The 21,110-nt window shown below is 54.7% G+C and overlaps 2 protein-coding genes across 3 annotated transcripts; one reads left to right on the top strand and one right to left on the bottom strand.

Annotated features, from left to right (window-relative positions):
• The first annotated feature begins 851 nt into the window (after positions 1-851).
• Positions 852-7,059, top strand: UBXN6 (UBX domain protein 6). The gene is made up of 11 exons (XM_064734192.1): positions 852-1,077; positions 1,308-1,468; positions 1,680-1,741; positions 1,867-1,989; positions 2,215-2,312; positions 2,643-2,718; positions 2,803-2,887; positions 3,088-3,307; positions 3,392-3,522; positions 4,879-5,024; positions 5,539-7,059. The coding sequence occupies exons 1-11, from the start codon at positions 995-997 to the stop codon at positions 5,665-5,667; spliced, it is 1,314 nt and encodes a 437-aa protein (XP_064590262.1). The 5' UTR covers positions 852-994; the 3' UTR covers positions 5,668-7,059.
• CHAF1A (chromatin assembly factor 1 subunit A) lies at positions 6,662-20,891 on the bottom strand. 2 transcript variants are annotated; one of them, XM_064734190.1, is made up of 15 exons: positions 20,812-20,891; positions 20,204-20,254; positions 19,271-20,025; positions 17,701-17,757; positions 15,723-15,964; positions 15,261-15,321; positions 14,811-14,879; positions 14,220-14,443; positions 13,920-14,088; positions 13,684-13,764; positions 13,515-13,604; positions 13,092-13,353; positions 11,372-11,817; positions 8,175-8,262; positions 6,662-6,981 (listed from the first exon to the last, which is right to left on the bottom strand). In XM_064734190.1, the coding sequence occupies exons 2-15, from the start codon at positions 20,250-20,252 to the stop codon at positions 6,902-6,904; spliced, it is 2,673 nt and encodes an 890-aa protein (XP_064590260.1). In that variant the 5' UTR covers positions 20,253-20,254; positions 20,812-20,891; the 3' UTR covers positions 6,662-6,901. The 2 variants fall into 2 exon arrangements, with proteins under 2 accessions (XP_064590260.1, XP_064590261.1); XM_064734191.1 differs by lacking the exon at positions 20,812-20,891 and adding an exon at positions 20,381-20,399.
• Positions 20,892-21,110: the final 219 nt, after the last annotated feature.

Consider the following 21,110-nt stretch of genomic DNA (forward strand, 5'->3'; position numbering starts at 1 on the left):
CTGTACATTCCCCTCAGCCTGTCCTGTGCCATGGCGGTGTCACTGGAGGGCAGGTCCGTGTCTCAGCCCGTGACTCCCACTGGCGATGCTGGTGTGTGTCCAGCCTTCATCCACGTGCTCCTGGCTCTCGGTGCCACCGGAGGGACAGTGCCAGGTGCCGAGAGCCCCGTTCGGGGTGGGGTCCGCCCGATGCCGAGAGTCGCAGTCCCTTCCTCGGCTGCGAGTGTCCCGTGTCCCAGAGGAGGACGAGCAGAAGCTGTACCATGGAAATAACCCCGTGAACCCGCAGCATACATGGGGATATTCACTGTGCGCATCCTCAGGTTTGGAGCCCTCGGCCGATCTCCCAGGTATGGGAGACACGAGGCTCCTTGTCCATGAGCTTTACCCGGCTGTGTCCCAACTCCGGAGCTGCCCAGGGCTCCGTTCACCCTGCTTTGCTCACACCGGGGCTGCTCCCGGGGCACCGCGAGCCGAGGCTGTTCCGTGGGGCTGCGGGTGCAGGTTTGGGGGGGTCTGGGGCGCTCTGGGCTCCCTGAGGCTCCGTGGGTGCCGCCGGGGCTCCAGAGATGCAACCGGCGCTCTGTGGAGGTCTGTGGGTCCCGTCCTGCGGTCTGTGGGTCCCGTTCTGCGGTCCGTGGGTCCCGTTCTGCGGTCCGTGGGTCCCGTCCTGCGGTCCGTGGGTCCCGTTCTGCGGTCCGTAGGTCCCGTTCTGCGGTCCGTAGGTCCCGCTCACGGCTCCGCGGGTGCCGCAGCCCCCGGTGATGCCGGTGCCGGTATCCCTCGCCCCCCCCCGCCGCCCCATCCCCGCCGCCCGAGCGGGGCCGGTCCCGCCCCGTTCCGGTGACGGCGCGGGCGGGCCGGAAGCGCGGGGGGGGCGCGGCGGCCCCGCTCCCATCCCGGTACTGCTCCCGTCCCGGTGCTGCTCCCGTCCCGGTGCTGTTCCTGTCCCGGTGCTCCTCCCGTTCCGGCCCGGTCCCATCCCGGCACCGCCATGCGCAAGTTCTTCCAGGAGATCAAGGCCGACCTGAAGTTCAAGACGGCGGGGCCCGGGCAGAAGCTCTCGGAGCCGTCCCGGTACGGGCTGGGGGGACCCTCCGGTAACGCCACCACCGGTAACGCCACCCCCGGGCACCCTCCGCGGCCGGTACCGCCCGCCCTGGGCCCGGTACCTGCCCGGGGCACGAGGGGCACACGGGGAGGGAGCGGTGACAGCGCCGGGCCCGAGCGCTCCTTCCCCTGTCCCCGCGGTGCCACCGGCGGGTGGGCGCGCACGGGCCGTCCCCGAGCCGTGTCCTCCGTGCCAGGGCCCCCCGGGAGAAGCCGAAAGCCGAGGTGGCCCCGAAGCCCCGGCAGGCCCCGACGGATGAGGCGCAGAGGGCGGCGGCCGCGGCGCTGGCCCGGCTGGAGGTGAAGCCCAAGGGAGGAAAGGCTCCGTCCGCGTCGCAGGAGGCCATCAGGAACCAGGGTAGGTTCGGGAATCGCGGCTGGAAAAGCGCCCGGGGACGGCTCCCTGTCCTGCCTGTTTGGGGCAGCTGTCCTGGAAATGGGGTCATGGGCAGCCCTGGGCTGGGACGCCACACCTGGGCAGGTGTTTGCTTCCTAGGGCAGCGCTGAGCTGTCCAAAAGGCTCTGGAATGTGCTGAGCCTCCACTCCAACCGAGGTTTGTGTGTTGTAGTGAGGAAAGAGCTGATGGCCGAGGCAGCTGCCAGCGAGAAGCGGCTCTCCGTGGAGGAAAAGGTGAGGGAGATGCTGCCATTCCCTGCTCAGCACCCCTTGGGGCTGCTCTCCTTATCCTGAGAGGATTTATAAACATAATCCCCACCAAAACCTCCCCGTGCTCACTTTGGTTTGATCTCCTTCAGGAGCAGGAGGAGGAAGGGGCAGCTGCTCCCTCTGTCTCAGGGGTTTATTTCATCTGCCCCTTGACTGGTACTGTTGTGAGGAAAGACCAGAAGGAAAAGCAGCTCCGAGAAGCCATCCAGGCAGTGAGTGCTTCCCTTCAAACTCCTTCCCTTCCCTCTTCAAACTCCTTTTGTGCTGTGGCTCCCCTTCAGCAGTGACCTTGCCAACTCTCCACCTCCTTCGTGTAAAATCTCCCCCAGGACAATTTCATTTTACCTGTTCAATCATCTCTAGCCCAGCAAATGGGGAACAATTGAGCTGGGCTGGGGTCAGCTCCTCCCTGAGCAGCTTCTCTCCCTCTCCCCCAGTATTTCTCCGTGGACCCGGTGGCTGCTTCCATCATGGAGATCCACACCTTCAACAAGGACCGGGAGAAGGTCCGGCTGTGCGTGGAGACCATGGCCAAGTGAGTGTCACTGAGGGCACGGGCAGCTCATCCCTTCCTTCCCTGCTGGGTTTGCTTGCTCTGCTTCTAGCAAAGTCATTTTTTCGGAAGAAAATGGAACTCTTGAACCACCCAGTTTGTCAGTTGACCTGATGTCAGCATCCTGGAGGAGTTGTTGGTCCCACTAATCCAAGAGGTTTGGGAGTTGCTGGTTGTTCAGTTTCGCCCCAAAACATTGATATATTTTATCTTCCTGAGTTTCTCAGCTTTTTGTCTTTGTGAGGTCTCTGTTTTGTCTCTGACCTTGGAGTGTCCTGCTTTGATCCAGGCAGTGCATTCCTCTTCCTGCAGGTACCTGGATAACATCTATCTCCATCCAGAGGAGGAGAAATACCGGAAAATCAAACTGCAGAACAAGGTGTTTCAGGTGAGCTCAGGCACCACAGCTGCTCAGCTTTGGAAAGCCCTTGCTTGGAGCAAACTCCATCTAAATTCTGTCCTTTTTTTCCAGGAAAGGATAAGCTGCTTGGAAGGGACACATAAATTTTTCCAGGCTGTCGGGTTTGAGACAAAAACACTGCCTGTTCCAGGACAAGGCAAGAACTCATTAATGTGGAGTTTGGGGGATGCTGGGGGCAGCTCTGGTTGCTGACAGCTCCACAGAGGTCATTCCTCCAAAGCTGTAACAAAAACACCCTCTGAGCCTGCGCATTCCTTGTCCCAGCGTGACATTTCCTCATCCCCGTGTCACTGCCCTAAAGACCAAGAGCCTCACGCCCCATCCTTGCCGTTGCAGAGACCACGGAGGAGTTCTACGTGCTGAAGGAGGAGGTGCTGAGCAGGCTGGAAGATCTGAGGGAGCACAAGGAGCAGCTGCTGAGCTCGGAGCCCGTGCGGGCGCAGCTGCACCGGCAGCTGGCCGTGTTCCACCCCTCGCCCGCGGCCGCGCGCTTCGAGCTGCCCCACGACTTCTTCAGCCTCACTGCGGAGGAGCTGCGCCGCGAGCAGCGGCTCCGGTGAGGGCTCAGGGCGCGGCGGCAGGGCCAGGGCACAGCAGCTGGTGCCCTCTCCTCGGGCACTACAAGGGTCTGTGCCCGCAGGACAGAGGCGGTGGAGAAGGCGTCGATGCTGAGGACCAGAGCCATGCGCGAGAAGGACGAGCAGAGGGAGATGAGGAAGTACAACTACACGCTGCTGAGGGTGCGCTTCCCCGATGGATACATCCTCCAGGGTAAGGGGGACTCCTCACCCTTCCTTCAGGCACCTCCAGAAGTTTCTGAGTGTAAGGAGGAGGTGCTGAGTGCAGCTGGTGGGATAAACCGCCCCAAAACCACAGCGGGGTAACGTTTTCCCATAAACTCTTCCCATCTCCAAAGCCTCCAGGGTAAGGGGGACTCCTCACCCTTCCTTCGGGCACCTCCAGAAGTTTCTGAGGGTCCATGGAGTGTAAGGAGGAGGTGCTGAGTGCAGCTGGTGGGATAAACCACACCAAAACCACAGCAGGGTAACGTTTTCCCATAAACTCTTCCTTTGAGAGCACTCCAGAAGTTTCTGAGGGTCCTTGGAGTGTAAGGAGGAGGTGCTGAGTGCAGCTGGTGGGATAAACCGCCCCAAAACCACACCAGGGTAATGTTTCCCTGTAAACTCTCCCCATCTCCAAAGCCTCCAGGGTAAGGGGGACTCCTCACCCTTCCTTCAGGCACCTCCAGAAGTTTCTGAGGGTGCATGGAGTGTAAGGAGGAGGTGCTGAGTGCAGCTGGTGGGATAAACCACCCCAAAACCACAGCAGGGTAATGTTTTCCCATAAACTCTTCCCATCTCCAAAGCCTCCAGGGTAAGGGGGATTCCTCACCCTTCCTTTGGGCACCTCCAGAAGTTTCTGAGGGTGCTTGGAGTGTAAGGACAAGGTGCTGAGTGCAGCTGGTGGGATAAACCACCCCAAAACCACACCAGGGTAATGTTTCCCTGTAAACTCTCCCCATGTCCAAAGCCTCCAGGGTAAGGGGGATTCCTCACCCTTCCTTTGGGCACCTCCAGAAGTTTCTGAGGGTGCATGGAGTGTAAGGACGAGGTGCTGAGTGCAGCTGGTGGGATAAACCACCCCAAAACCACACCAGGGTAATGTTTCCCTGTAAACTCTCCCCATCTCCAAACCCTCCCCCTGCTCAGGGTTGGGATTTTAAGCCAGGATTGGACAGAGAGGGAAGAATCTCAAGGCATCATTAATTAAAGTCTGCTCTTCCCAAGCTGGACTCATTAGATCAGAGTGTGGCAGCAGCCAGCGTGAGGCTGCCTGTGTGATGTCAGACTGTACAACAGCATAAATCCTCTTCACATTTTCCTACAGAACTCTGGAAATCATTTCAGGCTTCCCCAGCTCTTTGTTACAGGCTGGCAGGGGCTCCCAACAATTGACTATTTTTCTTTGGGGATTCTGCTTTTATAGGTTTCAGTTAAATCAGGCTGGCTGTGTGGCAGGGAAGTCGTTGATCAAGTCAGCATCAGTGGGTGAAGCCCCACGGAGCCGACCACAAAAGGTTAGATTTTGGTAAATGCCAGACTCTCTCACCTTGTTTTCTCATGGCAGGGACTTTTTATGCCCGAGAATCAGTGTCTGCGCTCTACAACTTTGTGAGAGAAGCACTCAGAGATGACTGGCTGCCCTTTGAGCTCCTGGGACCTGGAGGTCTCAAACTGACTGATGAGAACTTGGCCTTCAATGAATGTGGGTTGGTGAGTAAAAAAAAAATTATTGTTGGTACCTTCCAGAGCATCTTGAGGCTGTCAGAGACTTCTGCTGCTCAGAGCTGGGGGGGAAGTTTGTGTACTTTTAGAGCCCCAAGTTGTGCTCTGTCCCCTCATTTTAAGGACAGAGCAGTTAATTTGGGGGGCTTGGAGGTGTGGAGGGAAGTGCAGGTTCCTCCTGCTGGAGCACAGAGCTGTCAGGGGCTGGGAAAGAGGGAAGGCAGCGATGGTGAGGGAGGGTATGAACAGAAACCCCAAAGCAGCATCCCCTAAAAGCAGCTGCTTGCAGAATCCAGCCTTGTCCTTCTCAGCCTGAGCAGTCCCAGCTCTGAAAGCTCTCAGGCTGTCCCACCCTCGGGAACAGAGCAGTGTGGGAGTGCCCAGGGATGCACAAGCTGGGGCAGTGGGAGGTGTCGCTGCCCCAGGCAGGGGTGGCCCTGGGTGGCTCTCAGGACTCCTGGCAGCCTCCCCTGGCCGTGCTCAGTGCTGCTGTCGTGCCCAGGTGCCCTCGGCCCTGCTGAGCCTGGCCTGGGACGCCGCGGTCATGGCGGACGTGGAGGCGGCGGCGGCGGAGGAGCAGCGCAGCCCCCTCAGGCCCGAGCTGCTGGCCAGGGCCCAGCCCCTGTCCTGAAATAAAGGGCAGAGCCTCCAGTGCTGCTGGCTTTGGACTCGTCCCTCCTTTTGCCGAGACTGCTGGAGGTGGCTTTGGTTGGCTCTGCACAGGGGCCGGGCCCTGCTGTCCCCTCCCAGCTCCAGACTCACAGGTGGCCCCACCGGCGGCTCCTCCCTGGGGCTGCCAACACCCAGCTGGAGCAGGGGCTGCCCGAGGTGTTCCCGAGGCGGTGGTGGAGCAGGGATGAGGGGCTGGTAAGGCTGGATGAGCAGCCTGAGCCTGGGGAGGGGGCTGGGTGTAGAGCTCAGCTTCCCGTTCTGCTTCTGTGTGCACTGTAACTCCTACTGGAGAGAAGCTATTTGGATAAAGTTACACTTAGTCCGATTAAATGGAATTATTTAAAGACTCAGTCCTGATCCCAGTTGCTTGAGTTGCATTGCTGTTGTAGGTTTGAGATGCCAAACCAGTCTGTGCTGGGGCTGGCACTGGTGTTACTGGGGCAGCATCACCCCCTTGTCCCTTCAGAGAGTGACAGCAGGGAACAGAACAACCTGAAATTACAGACAATCTTCTAAAGAAATAACTGATAACTCACCTGTCGTATAAAGCTGGAAGCCCCAGCAAGTTTGTCCTGTGTGTCACCAAGTCTGATGCCAGCTCAGTCCTTTAATACCTCAAGCAGAGTTTTCCTGTGGGACAGAGCCCAGCTCTGATGCAGACAAGAGACTGAGAATCTAGCCCTGACCTGTCCAGCCTGTCCCAAAATAAGAGAAACAAAGCATTTTTCCCCTCTTCCAAAGGTAAAGCCCTGCTGCTGTTCTCTGGAGCAAGTAAGACCACAAACAGGATGGTACAAGAGCATAAATTCATATATAATTGTACATCATTTATACCCAAGGCCACGCTGTACAACATTATGAACAGTCATTCCCCAGTGGCATCACAATAAGCTTATTCCAAAATCCCTCAGCTACTTTTAGAGATAACTTAGATACCTTCCATTACAAAGAAGTATCAAAATTTCAATAATGCTTTATTAAGGACAGATTAATATGCAGTATTTAAAAAAAAAAAAGCTAAAAAGCTAAAGCTAAAAATTTAAGCTTCCATCTGGTCTGAAGCAGAACAAAGTGCTGTCTTCTCTTTACAAGAAATGTGGAATACTTTCAAGTATCTTGGTCAAAGATACACAAGGTTTAAAACTTCCTAGCTCATTCTACATACATACAGAGGAGTTAGTAGCATTAAAGTCTCAAATTGTATTAGATGGGCTGACCATGCTGCTGTCCTGGTGAGCAGCTCTTGTGCCACTGGATTCTGAAGCTGTGGAACCTGCAAAGGAGAGAATGTGTTGGGTTTGTTTTTATAAATATCCTCATTAATCCAGTAAAATTTGACTACTTTATGTGTTATCTGTCTTAGCTTCCTGCATCTGTTGTGAGTCTCCTTTTCAACACTATTTAAAAACTGGTTCTAATACTGGCTTCGTATTTAATATCACCAATCCAGAATAAAAAAAAAAAAAAATCACTTCAACCATAAAAAGGATTTCCATAATCTTTTCAGTGCTTTAGAGTCAGGCAGAGCCAAACAAACAGAGCTGCTTGTGTGTCAGCAGGGCCTGAGGGAGGGAAGCTGCTCAGTGGCATCCTCAGAACAAGAGGGGACGAACCTGAGGCGAGGTTTTCATCTCAGAGCCTGGTAATAAGCAAAAGCAGCTTAAGATTAAAGCCAGGCTCCTTGTCAGGCAGTCCCAACGTCTGTTTTGGGAGGTGAGAGGAGCTCAGAGAGCAAGGAGAGCCCAGATAATGCCTGGAATGGGTCAAACACTCCAGAATTTCTGTGCACGAGTCCTTATCTGCCAGAGGAGCTGCCCAACACAAACCACTTTCCTCAGAGCAGGTTGGGAGAGCTCCATTGTGAGCAGCAAGAAAAGAGCCCAGAGCTTTGGAAAGCACAGCACGTGCTTGGAGTCAGCTCATTGATCTGTGTGATCACATCCAAAAGCTCCTGGAGATGAAAGGAGCTGCTGCACATCCTCATCCCAGCGTGGCCTGGAAGGAGAGGCTGCAGCACAGGGGCTTTGAAGCCATTTCCAAGGGATAACTGGGACACAAACACGAGCAAGTGCTCAGGTTGTGGCTGCAGCACAGGGGTGATAACCCAGCCCCTGCCAGGCTGGAAGGGCTCTGGTGCCCCAGAGGGCAGCAATGTTTGCCACCATTTGCCACTGGATGTGCTGGCAGTGCCCACCTGTGCCCACCTGTGCCCCCAGGAACAGGCAGGGCACCCTGGCTGCTCACAGGGGCTTTGTGTGAGACAAAAAGGGGAGGAGGAGGGCAGAAAAGGCAAGAGCAGCTTAGAGAAGGCCATAAATAGCAAAGAAACTTCTTTTAAAAAGGATAAAAAGCAGCAGTATCTGGAATAAGATATCTATAGAGAGAAAAGCACAAGGAATGGTGAAAAGGGCAGAAAAAACCAAGTTTAGGGGGTCCTGCTCCCTTGGTACCCATCTCCCTTCCCACCTTTTCCTGGCTGTACATCCACAATCATGCAGTCATCATCTTCCTCATCTTCCTCAGTGTCTGCCTGAAATCCATCCATCTCTGCAGCCTGGAGGGAAAGAGCAGGAACCAGGTGTGAGCCAGGAGGTGCCACAGCTGGCACAGGCAGCGCTGGGCACCCTGTGGGCAGGTGGGCACATCTGGAGGGGAGGAAATCTGCAATCCCCAGCTCCACACGCCAGGAGCTGTGACAGAAGGGCTCAGTGCAGTGGCACACACGGTGGGAAAGGGGCCAAGCTCTGCTCCAGGATCCTTCCCTCTGACACAACTGCAGCACAGCTCAGGCTCCACGGGAACCTGACTCCTGCTGCATTTGTGGAAGGGAAATCTCTCCCCTCTCTGTTTATTATTTTCATAGAATCACAGCCTAATAAAGGTCAGAGAGTCCAACTGCTCCCCAGCACTGCCCTGTCCCCAAGTGCCAGCACTGCCCTGTCCCCAAGTGCCAGCACTGCCCCTGTCCCCAGGTGCCAGCACTGCCCTGTCCCCAGGTGCCAGCACTGCCCTGTCCCCAGGTGCCAGCACTGCCCTGTCCCCAGGTGCCAGCACTGCCCTGTCCCCAAGTGCCAGCACTGCCCTGTCCCCAGGTGCCAGCACTGCCCCTGTCCCCAAGTGCCAGCACTGCCCTGTCCCCAAGTGCCAGCACTGCCCTGTCCCCAAGTGCCAGCACTGTCCCTGTCCCCAGGTGCCAGCACTGTCCCTGTCCCCGAGTGCCAGCACTGCCCTGTCCCCAAGTGCCAGCACTGCCCTGTCCCCAAGTGCCAGCACTGCCCCTGTCCCCAGGTGCCAGCACTGCCCTGTCCCCAAGTGCCAGCACTGCCCTGTCCCCAAGTGCCAGCACTGCCCTGTCCCCAAGTGCCAGCACTGCCCTGTCCCCAGGTGCCAGCACTGTCCCTGTCCCCAGGTGCCACATCCCCATGGATTTTAAATCCCTGCAGGGCTGGGGGCTCCAGCTGTTTACAACCCTTTCCATGAAGGAATTTTCTCAATATCCAACCCAAACCCGCCTGGCACAGCTCGGGGCTGTTCCCTCTTGTCCTGGTGTCCCCTGAGGGCAGAGCCTGCTGTCCCCTGGCTGTCCCCCCTGAGCCTCCTTTGCTCCAGGCTGAGCCCCTTTGGATGTGCTCTCCCTTCTGAAGATGGAGAATTAATGTTGCTTGACAAGTTTGGACCTTGCTCTCTCCTGGCTCCTCCTCCTCTTTGCCAATCAGTTTTTATTCAGGGAGTGGTGCCAGTTCCTCCCTTGCTGCCCAGGTTTCCTGCCAGGGGAAAAGCCCAAATTCCCCATTTGGAATGGAGAACACAGAGCCCAAGGAGTGACACAAACCAAAGCTGCCCAGCTCTGAGGGTCTGTTGAGTTTTGGTATTTTTCCTTCAGCTGGAACTGGAATGAAAATCCTGATCCCCATCCCCTAAAAAACTCTTCCAAGCCAAGAAAATTTTCAATTTCCATCTTTCAATAAAATCCCAGCTCTCAAATGCAATCCCTCCTACACGTGGGCAGGTACTGCCCACTTCAGCACCACGTTTTTCTCTTATGTAAGAGCACCTTGACTCACACAAGCCCTGGTGTGAGCTCCCCAGCACAGAAACACGTGCCAGAGTGGGGACCTGGCAGCTCCCAGGCTTTGCCAGGCTCTGCCCATGCCCCAGCCTGGCTCCACAGCTCGGGTGGGATCTCAGCACCTGATTGAGACATCAGCAATGAAAAGCTTCTGGGGCTGTGACACCTCTGCTCGGAGCTGCACCTCCCCAGCACAGCTCTGAGGAGCTTTGAAGCATTCAGGCTGGTGATGTAATTCTCCTAAAAGCCTTTGTTTTGCTATTTCTGCTCCCTTATAAGCTGAATTTCCAGTGGGTGCCAAGCAGAGACTTTTATCTCTGCCTTTATTTAGTGTACAAGAAAAAAACCCAAGCAGATGGAGTTTGGGGGCTGAACAGCTTCTCACAAGCCTCTGATCTCTATCAATACCTGAATGCTGAGCTTTTTCAGTAGAAAAGCCAAAAAAGCCAAGAATAAATTGGGAAGGCAAAGCATAAAAAGCATCAAAAGCCTCATCTGTGGTCCATGGGAGGGGGGTGGAATGAGATCAGCTTTGAGGTCCCTCCCAACCCAAACCATTCTGGGGCTCTTTCCTAAGCTGGTGCACAGGGAGGGAGGAATAAATCCACTGGCAGGGATTTCACACCCTGCCCTGCCCGGGGGATTGGAAGCCAGAGGTTGGTAACCCCAATTTCCAGCACCTAAAGCCTCCACAGAGCATCCCAGGCTTTGTGGGGACCCAGCTGTGGCTCCTCCAGGGCCTGAAAGGGCCAAGAGGGAACACAGAGAGAGACTTTGGGCAAGGGATGGAGGGACAGCACACAGGGAATGGCTCCCACTGCCAGGGGGCAGGGCTGGATGGGATTTTGGGATTTTTTTGGGGAAGGAATTGCTCCCTGTGATGGTGGGGAGGGTGGGATGGAGCTCCCAGAGCAGCTGTGGCTGCCCTGGATCCCTGGCAGTGCCCAAGGACAGTGGGAGGTGTCCCTGCCATGGCACTGGGTGGGATTTAAGGTCCCTCCCAAGCCAAACCATTGTGGAATTCCATGCTCCCATTTTTCAGTCATGAGGAGGCTCCAGCACTACCTGTGGTCACCATGAAAAGCAGAAGCAACAACAGGAAAACCACAACACAGCTCCCAGGCAGCAAGCACTGCAATTCCACCTCATTTTGTCCCTATGAGTTATTGTATTTTTAAAGCAGCTCTTGAAATTCAGCTTTATGTGTGTCAGGATGAGCTGGAGCCTTTACAGACTGCTCTGGGCTGAGTTGCAGCACTTGGGAACCACATTTAATCCGTTCACATGCAACTGCTGTAAATCATCAGCCCGGGCTGCACATCTGGCAGCCACAGGCACACATAAAACCTGCACACAAATTACACCCAGCTGTAAAACCAAGGCCAAGCAGACTCTCCAACTATTCACAGCTTGGATGCAATCACTGCCAAATAGCAGAGAATGGAGGAACAGCAGGAGAGCAACGTTTCCAATGGAACACAGAGTCCAAGCTGCAGACAACACAAAAGAAACCCATCTCTTTATCCCCATAATTTCACTTATTTCCCCACAAAAAGGGTCTGACAGTGGCTGGAGGGGCGCACAAAGAACTCACCTGCTCAGCGCCCCGAGGCCTCTTCATGAACTTGGTGATGGACATGCTTCCTATGGCCTTCCTCTTGGCTGCCAGCGGGGTGGGCTGGGGCACGGGCACTCCTGGCACGCTGCCCACCTCCTCCTTGCCCGTGCAGGGCACCTGGGTGACGTAGCTCCACTGGCAGGGCACGGGCAGCTGCTCCTGGCCGAAGCTGCGCAGCACCTCGGCGTGCACGTACCAGCACATCCTGAACTCGGGCCTCTTCTCGTACACGGAGCTCTCGGAAATGATCCTCTTGAGCCTGGCCTTGGAGGGCACGCCGCTGTCCTCGCCCCCCCCGGGCTCTGGGGGGCTCCTGGGGCCGTGGCTGAAGCGTCCCTGGCGGCAGCACTCCTGGAACTCCTGGATGATCACCCTGCTCCCGTGCACGTTGCCGTGCAGCAGCGGCAGCAGCTGGGCCAGGACTGCGGGGGAACGGCATAGAAAGGGTTAAAGGTGGGGAAAAATCAGCACAGGTACTCCCCAGAACTACAGGGGAAAGGGGCACAGAATGGGTTAAAGGTGGGGAAGAAATCAGCACAGAATGGGTTAAAGGTGGGGAAAAATCAGCACAGAATGGGTTAAAGGCTGGGAAAGAAATCAGCATGGGCTCTCCAGAGCTGGCCCAGAACTGCAGGGCAATAGTGGCACAGAATGGGTTAAAGTGGGGAAAAATCAGCACAGGTACTCCCCAGAGCTGGGCCAGAACTACAGGGGAAAGGGGCACAGAATGCTGAAGGAATCAGCACAGAATGGGTTAAAGGCTGGGAAATCCGGGATAGAAATCAGCATGGGCACTCCAGAGCTGGTCCAGGATTGCAGGGGAGAAAGTGGCACAGAATGGGTTAAAGGTTGGGAAAGCTTTGGGATGGAAATCAGCACAGGCACTCCAGGACTGTGGGGGAGAAGGTGGCACAGAATGGGTTAAAGATGGGGAAGAAATCAGTACAGGTACTCCAGAGCTGGGCCAGGACTTTGGGGGGAAAGTGGCACAGAATGGGTTAAAGGCTGGGAAATCAGGGGGAATAGAAATCAGCACGGGCACTCCAGAACTGCAGAGGGGAAAAGGGGCACAGAATGGGTTAAAGGTTCAGAAACCACAGGGACAGAAATCAGCACAGGCACTCCAGGATTGGTTTCAGAGATGGAGCTGGGGCTGCCCCATGCCTGGAAGGCTCCAAGGTGAGGTTGGCTGGGCTTGGAGCAAGTGCAAAGTGTCCCTGCCCATGGCAGAGACTGGATGGCCTTTGAGGTGTCCCCCAAGCCACCCCACTCTGGGATTCCATGGCTGTAACAGCAGCTAGATCTGATGTAGAAACAGCCTGGAGTGAAATCCCCAGCCCCTGCTTGGCCTTTCTGTGAGTTATTCACAGCCTTGTGTTAATCAGGTGCAGGAAAAGCTCAGGACTGGAACCAAACACAGAAATCAAATTGTTTTCCCCCAAACAATAAACAGGCTCAGGCCCATCCTAAATCTGAGCTTGCTCAAGTCTGGTTGGCTTCAGTTCCTAGATTGCCCAGAGCAAGACTTTGTGGAGAGGCAGTGCCAGAAAAGTCCTTTCCAAGAGCTCTCAGAGATTCCTTGGATTCCAGCCCTGTCCCAAACAGGTCACTCTGAATGCAGCACTCACTAATCCCCCACTCCCTCCAAAGCACAGCACAGCCCTGTGGAAGCACTGCTCAGCCCTTCAGGTCTTACTTTGCTGATCTTTTGCTCTTTTTTTGCTACATTTCTGTGTCTGCTGCTCCTCCTCTGGCACAGGTGGATCCAGGACACAGGCTGTGAACTGCTGGAGCACCTTCAGGTCGGGGTTGGTGCCGTTGTCCTTTGCTGCCCTGTCCCAGACACAGCCAATCTTCACAGGCTGCAGGACATGGAACCTCTTCCCCTTGGCTATCAGCTCATCCCACTCCTTTGCTTTCAGCTTCTGACGAACCTTCTGGTTCTCTGGGTCACCCTCCTGCAGCCACAGGGGACAAAGGATAAAAAAAGAGCTTTTTAAAGGCAGCTTTGCCTGGTGTTCCCTGAGGCACAGAGCACGTGCTGCCCTCCCCTGCCAGCATTGACATGGCACAGTTCCCTGCAAACACATGGGAACTCAGGGACAGCCAGCTGCCTCACCTCTGTCACACCTTCATCTTCAGATAGGTACCCATGGGGTACAAAAAACCCATCGTCCTCATCTTCATCCTCTCCCTCCTCTTCGTCATCCTACAAACAAACGGGTTAGAGTTAGAGCCACACCCAGAGCAAGTGGTGCCTGATTTTATTCAGCATGCAGGATCCTCACCTCTTCACTATGGGAGAGACTTTCCCCTGGCTCCTCCTCCTCCCACTCTTCATCACTGTCTACTTCATAGTCCAGCAGTTTCTGCAAGAAATGCCAACATTTCTGTCCATCAGCACCAAAGCCAGGCTGGGCTTTCAAAGGGAACAAAATGGCTCAGAAATGCCAGGGAAGCAGAGGGCTTGGCCAAGCACATTCACTTCTAGAGCACAAAGGATGCAGCAGGCTGAGGTGCTTACAGTGTCCTTGGACCACGGGTTCCTGGCACGGATCAGGGAGGTTCTCTTGTTCCAGGTGCCCCAGTAGGCAGGACGGTGATTCTCACTGAACTGCAGCAGCTTCATCCTGCCAAACTTCTCCCTCTCAGGAACACCATCTGCCTGGCAGCTGTCCACCACCACCACGTCACTGGGGACACAGGGGAAGGAGGCTGAGCCCCACTGAGCAGCTCCAGCCTTCCCTCCTCTCCAATCCTCCAACCCTCTCTGCACTTCATTCCAGAAACCAGAAGCAAAGCAAGCCCTCATGTGCAGACTGACCTGTTGACGCTGTCGCTGCTGTCACTGACCAAAGTGGGCCCAGTTTTTCGTGGTTTACGACTTTTTAGATCCTTCAAGAAAGAATCTTCAGCATTCTGGGCGTGCAGGAGCTTATCCAGCTGCTCCAGGTCCTCTGGTTCCAGGGCCACACGGCTGAGGGGGGCTAAGACCATGTTCTCCTTAATTTCAAAAGGAGCAAACTTGCCACAGGAGCCAGCAAGGGTCTGAAACATCAAGTGAGGAATGTCAGGGTTTGGACACTGAGAAGCTGCAGCACCAACACATGCAAGGAACACCTGCTGTTGAGGTGTTGTCTGAGGTGAAGATTTAGGTTAAGTCAAGATTAAGTTAAGCCCTTCCTGTCCAGGACTCCAGATCTTCCAGGCAATGCAGAAGACAGAGCTGAGATTCACTGAACCAACCACAAATGTCTTCTGTAGCCTCTGTTCTGGGCATTTTCTCAAAATCCTTTGCACTTTTGAGACCAGGAAATTAAGAAAAATCAATGTTTTGACCAACTAAGAAGCTGTAAGGGGCAGCTGAGAAGGAAATCAGGGTATTTTTGTAGGAACACACACAGCAATCCCTCACCTTGGGGGCTTGTGGAGTCTTTGGTTTCTGGAAGAACCTGGTGATCTCTGCTTTCTGGGCATTGATGCGCTGAAACGAGAACCCAAATGCAAACGTGAGGTGGGACAAAGCTCTGCAATGCCAGGTGAGCTCATCTCATGCATGACTCAACTTCAAATGAGGCACAAAGCAAAGTTCAGGCAGTCAGCAGCTCCTGTGACTCAGGAGCAGCTCTGATTGTCCTCCCTGGCACCAGCAGGGCTCCAGTGGCACTGCCAGGGCACGGGTCACCTGTGGCCATTCAGAAACACACACACACAGAGGGGAAAAGCAAAGGAACCAACAGGGGTGAAAGGAACAGGTAAAACCTGCATGGAGCAGCCCCAGCAGGTCAGGCTGCACCCAAAGGAACCAGCTCCACCATTTCACCGCAGAAAGAATTTAGAGACAAGCCAGAGAAAACATTTTTACCTTTTCTTCCTCCTTTAACCGTTTCTCCTCTTCTTTCTTTCTCTTCTCCTCAAGTTTTGCCCTTGAAAACAAAGATGGAAGGGTTTATTTGCACTGAGGAGGAGGTGGGAAGCCCCAGACCCCACCACGAGGATCATCTGTCAAACCCAGCCAAGAACCACACTTGGTGAAGTGCAGAGGAGACTTTGTTCATTCCTTCCAGAGCAAATATTGACCCATTTCAAGTTCATGGGCTGCCTCAAGTTTCCCTCCATGCCAGGGAGTTCCAGGGGTTACCAAGTCCCAGTAACTTCCTCCACAAACAGCACAAGAGAGCCAGGTCAGGAGGGGAAGCTCAGGGCACAGAGTCCCTCAGGATTTCAGAGCCACCCCATTTCAGACCCCAGGCCTATGCTGCTGGAGCAGGACAGGGAAAGAAGGGATGGAAATCAGCACAGGGGCTGCACAAACCCAGGCACTCACTCCAGAGCCTCCTGCCTCTCCTTGCGCTTCTCCTCCTTCACTCGCAGCTTCTCAGCTTTCTCCTTCTCCTCCTTTTCCTTCTTTTCCCTCCTTTCTCTCTCCTTCAACTCCTTCTCTTCCTCTTTCCTCTTCTTGGCCTCCTCCTTGGCTCGTTCCTTCGCAGCTTTTGCCTCTTCCTTGAGCCTCCCCTTCTCCTCCCTCTCTGCCTGCAGCTTCTGGAGTTTGTCCGCACGCTCCTGGTCCTGGGGCACAAAGGGGACACTCAGAACTGCAGCTCTGGGCTCCCCAAAACTGCTGAAAATCAGCATTGATTGCTCAAAAAGGAAGCTGGGCCCACCCAGTGCTTGACCTGCAGCATCACAAAATATCCTGGAATGGGAAGGAGCCTCATTTTCCTCAGGAATGCAGGTGGGAGCACATCCACAGCCCCCCTGCCTCAGCTGAGCTTCCCTGGGCTGCCTCTCTGAAAGCTTTAATTATTCTTTTCCCTCAGCAAAAGAAAAAAGGTATTTTCATTTCTCTAAGCATCAAAGAAAGCTTTGTATTGAGTCATCTTCATTACCGCAGTGGCATTATGGAAAATTAGATGGGAATTAAAAAATCGCAATTATTCCCTTATTTAATAGGAGATTTCAGATTCTTTGCAAAATATTTTCCCCTGAGCAAAGCTTTTCATGCTTTGGTGTCATCACAGGGCTACAGTGGTGTCACTTCTACAAGTGAATTTGAGCTGGTTTGACATCACAAGCCCACAAGGATTTTCTGATTGTTTCCACAAGCACAGGAATCACTTTGATGATCCTTGTGGGTCCCCCCCAGCTGGGCTATTCCATGATCTCAGGGAATAAACTCATTTTCCAAACCCCAGATTGTGGAGCTTATCCCTTGTTTTCTTCCATTCCAGATCATCAGACATCACCAGTGCCCTGAGATTTTTCTAGGGGCACTCTGAGAACAGATTTTATTGGGAGTGTTGCCTTTTATGGTGTTTCCTGCCAAAACAACTGCAATTCCCACCGTGGCTCTGCTGACACAAAGGAGGAAAAATGTCAAATTAAAGAGAAAAAGCTTTTCTGTGCTGCAGGCACTGGTGATGTCACCAGGAAAGGAGGATCTGCCTGTGCCCAGACACTCCCAACTCATCCCTGGGTATTTTCAGTTTTCTTTTATTGATTTCACATCTCTCCTTGTCAACATCGAGGCTTCCTTGAGCAGTGTCACAACACAAATAACTGCAGAAAGGCACCAAACAGCCAAATGGTGCCAATGGCAAGGAAACAACACTGTCAGCCTGAGTCATGGAATGTGCAGGGTGCTGGTGTGAAGCTGACAGCTCACTGGTGGCTCTGCTTCATTCCCAGCATCATTTTTAGCTTCCATTCTCCTTTCTCTCCCTCCCATCCCTGCTATTTTTAACACAGCTATAGAAAGGGGAAGAAAACAACAGATTGGAATTCTATATGGGGGCACTGGGAAAAGCTGAAAAGCTTTACAGCTACAACTTACATAAAACACACGAGTTTATAAACAAGGCACTGAGAGACACACAATTCCTGAGCACAAACCTTGCCAGTGCAGATAAAAACAACCCAAAAAAACCCAATTCCTGCAGCAGTGACCCTTCAGCCTCCTCTACATGAGTGGCAGCAGAGTTTGCTGTGGAGCTGCACCCAAGCAAACAGAACCTGGAGCTTGAGCATTCCCAGTGGTGACATCTAGGAAGCCACAGAGTGCCCCATTTCCCTTGTGTATTAATAAAATCAGAACCTAAATCTTGGGGCTTCAATCTCTCCCCAAAGAGCCCCAAAATGCAGCCAGAGATCCATTCAGGAGCTTTGCAAAGAGCCAAGCACTTTAACTGCCTGAATTAAAGGTTCTTGCACGCTCCTAAGGGTGAGGAAAAATGGCAAAAGAGATGTTGCAGCTGGGCTGAGATAAAAGGCAAAGGGGAGGTTTGGGTGTCAGGGGAATGCCTTACTCTTTGCAATCTCAGCTTCTCCTTCTCTGCTGAACTCCTGTGGAATTTCTGAGGTACCTGGAATTACAAAAATGCAAGTTTTAGAGGAGATCCTGAGGGACAGGATCCCTGCAGATCCCATCCAGTCACCCCAATTTCCCCCAGAGCAGGGAATGAGGACACAGATCAGGAATATCCAACCTCCCCACTCCCACCCCAGCCTGGATCCACCTCCTGTCCCTTCCAGCAAAACTTATATTTGTTTGGGCTGTTTTTTGGTTTTTTTGTCTTTTTTTTATCCACCTATCATGCTGTGATATTTAGCTGTAACTTTATAAACACAAGGACTGTTTTCCACATTTTAACATTTTTCTTGTGTTGTCATCACAGTCCACTTGATCTTCCACCAGTAACAGCTCACTGACCCTAAATTCCAGTCAGGGCATATTTCTCATTTATCTTTTATTTATGGGGGAAGAAAAAAGAAAAAAATTATGTTTTTATGCATAAGACAGCTCATAGACTGGTTAAAAGCCTAATTTGTCAATATTTCAGCACACTGGGACTTGATTTACTGGATCCCCCTCCTCCTGCTGCCATTCACAGCATCACATTTAAATTGTGATTAACAGGCTAACACAGCCCAACTGCTTTATTTTCTATATTTATCTGATAGAAAACAGCAGTTCTGTCAAGTGGGGGCTTCAGCTCCTCAGAGCTGTTTCCTCCCAGGAAAACAAAGCTGCCAGCTGCACAGCTTTGGGGTACAAACCCTCATTTTGGGGAGCAGCACAGGAGCAAATCCAGCCCCACTGGCAGTGCTGGATTACACCAGGAGTGCTTTCTGCTGTTCTGCTACACTGGAAATTCTTCATGCCTGCTGGAGTGTGTCTGTTTATTTTAGAGAGGGAAGATGAGGAGTTTTCACAGAGGAGGAATTAATTGATCACTTGACTTGATAAACACAACAGAAGGACTGGGAGAACCATCCCCGTGGTGTTGGAGCCACCTGAGCAGGTGCTGCCACCCTTGGAAGCTTCTCTGTCCAAAGTGCCCCAAAAATCAGGGTGGCTGAAGCTCAGGTGAGCAAAAACCCCCTCACCCAGAGCTTTTTGATGGAATTCCAGAATGATTTGGGTTGGGAGGGATCTTAGAGCCCACTCAGTGCCACCCCTGCCATGGGGCATGTGCCACTGTGCCAGGCTGCTCCAATCCTCACCCAGCCTGGCCTTGGGCAGTGCCAGGGATGAGGCAGGAGAGCAGAAATTCAGAGCTGGAAAAGCACCTGCACTGGCTGTTCTGGGGGAACATCCTCACAGGAATCCCAGCAGCTCCAAGGAGGATGAACAGAGCTTGGGAAAAACCACCTAAACACAGAAGTGCTGTTCCTAAAACACCAAGCCCCAAGAAGGCATTTCACTAAAGAAATGTAAATACAGCAGCAGCCAGAAGCAGGGAGGATCAAGGATTTAGAGACCCTAAAGGGCAACAATTCAGCAATTAATTGGTAATTAATCCCCAGCACGTTTCCTACACTCCTCAGTGCCCCAGTCACCCTGCTCCCCAGCAGCCCAAAGCAGAGCAGACCCACCTTCCTGGCAGGTGTGGAGGCAGCCAGGGGGCTGCTGCTGCTGCCCTTGCTCTGTGCCAGGAGCTCGGGGGAGCCCCCAGAGCTCAGGGAGGAGTTGGTCAGTCCCGAGTCCCCCTCGTGGGACGACTCCAGGGCCTCGCTCTCCGACGAGGCCACCTGGGGGCACTTCAGGCTCATGATGTCCTCCAGCAGCACCACGGGCACCTTCCCCTCAAAGAGCACATCCTTCAGTTCTCCCTGAGAGCCTTTCCTGCCTGCTGCATCCTGGCAGGCCGTGGGGCTGGAGCGTGGGGGGCTCCCAGCTCCTGCAGCTGCACAGGGCCCCTCAGTCCCCACAGAGTCACCGGCTGGGCTGCTCTGCACGGGGCTCAGGCAGCCCAGCTCCTTTCCTATGGTGCCATTGCTCACAGCAGCTGTAGAATCCACAGCCCCGCGCTCTGTGCTGTCCCCAGGTCCGTGGGCAGGGTCCCTGGAGGGCTCAGGAGCACCCCCAGGGTCACTCGTGTCACCTCCTGGGGTTTTCTGGATAAAATGGTCCAAGGGACCTTTCCCGTTCACGAGTTTTGGAGTCAAATTCCCGTCGGAGCCCAGCTGGCAGTCGTTCTCCACATTGTCCAGGGAGGCACCTGAGGCATCCAGGGAGGGATCCTTGCTGGCAGCAAAAGCACTCGGGGAGCTCTTGACTTTTTTGACTTCTGAGCTGACGTCGAGATTCTCCTTTGGCACAGGATTGAGGCGCTTGAAGGGCAGCCGGGCTGCAACAACAACAGCAGGTCAGAGACAGGAAACACCAAAGGCTCTCATTCATTCTGGAGCACATTGAAAACTGAGATAACACTTAGAGATTATTTAATCACAACCAAGCCAGTGTATTTAATAAAATACAAGTCTGAGATGTTCTTAATGTGTGCTGGATGAGAGACACTCCCTTACCTTGGACGAGCTTCCGTGGAGGAACAGCAGCTTTGTCTCTGCACTCCATGGCTACGGAAGAAAACAACAATTCAGCATTTGTGGTAGCTCCCAGCGAGCTGCTGCCTCCCCGGGACGGCTGAGGGAGCACAAAGGGGTCCCAGTGTCACCCCCAAGCCAAAGGAACCCCCGACCCACCGGGTCCCGCAGCCACCCTGTCCCCCTCACACTGTCCTGGGGCAGGAACATCCCCAGCAGCGTGTGCCCGCACCCAAGGAGATGCGAGGAGGGAATTCCTGGCCGTGAGGGTGGGCAGGCCTGGCACAGGTGCCCAGATCAGCCCTGGCTGCCTCTGGATCCTGGCAGTGCCCGGGCCCGGCTGCAGCACCCGGGGTGTCCCTGCCCATGGCACGGCCGGCACGGGATGGGCTCTCAGATCGCTCCCCACCCAAACCGGTCTGTGCCTGCACGGGTGCGGCTGCAGGGCGGGCCCGGGCCCAGCCCCGGGGCGCGGCGGCAGCTCCGGCACCTCCTTTGTTACCCCGGGCAGGCCCCGCGCACCCCGCGGCCCAACCGCCGCCGGAAACACCGCGCGCCCCGGCCGCGCCGCATCCCCAGTCCGGCCCTACCTGTGGCGGCGGCGGCGGGCGCGGCTCGCGGCGGTGCCGGGCGGCGGCGGCCGACCCTGAGGCGGCCCGGCCCGCGCAGCCCCCGCCGCTCCGGGCCCGGTCCCGCCCGGCCCGTCCCGCTCGTACTTGGCGGGAGCCGGGGCGACCCCGCGTCCCGCGCCGCTGATTGGCCGAGCGCGCCCCACGTGACCCGCCCAGCCACACTCCCCGCTGCGTCTCGCCTTTGGATTGGCCGCCGCCGCGAGCGCCGCTGATTGGTGGAGGGGGCTGTCGGTCTGGCGCGCTGCAGGCGCTGATTG

The sequence above is a fragment of the Zonotrichia leucophrys genome, chromosome 28 (genome assembly GCF_028769735.1).
Source record: "Zonotrichia leucophrys gambelii isolate GWCS_2022_RI chromosome 28, RI_Zleu_2.0, whole genome shotgun sequence".
In the NCBI taxonomy this organism is placed as follows: domain Eukaryota; kingdom Metazoa; phylum Chordata; class Aves; order Passeriformes; family Passerellidae; genus Zonotrichia; species Zonotrichia leucophrys.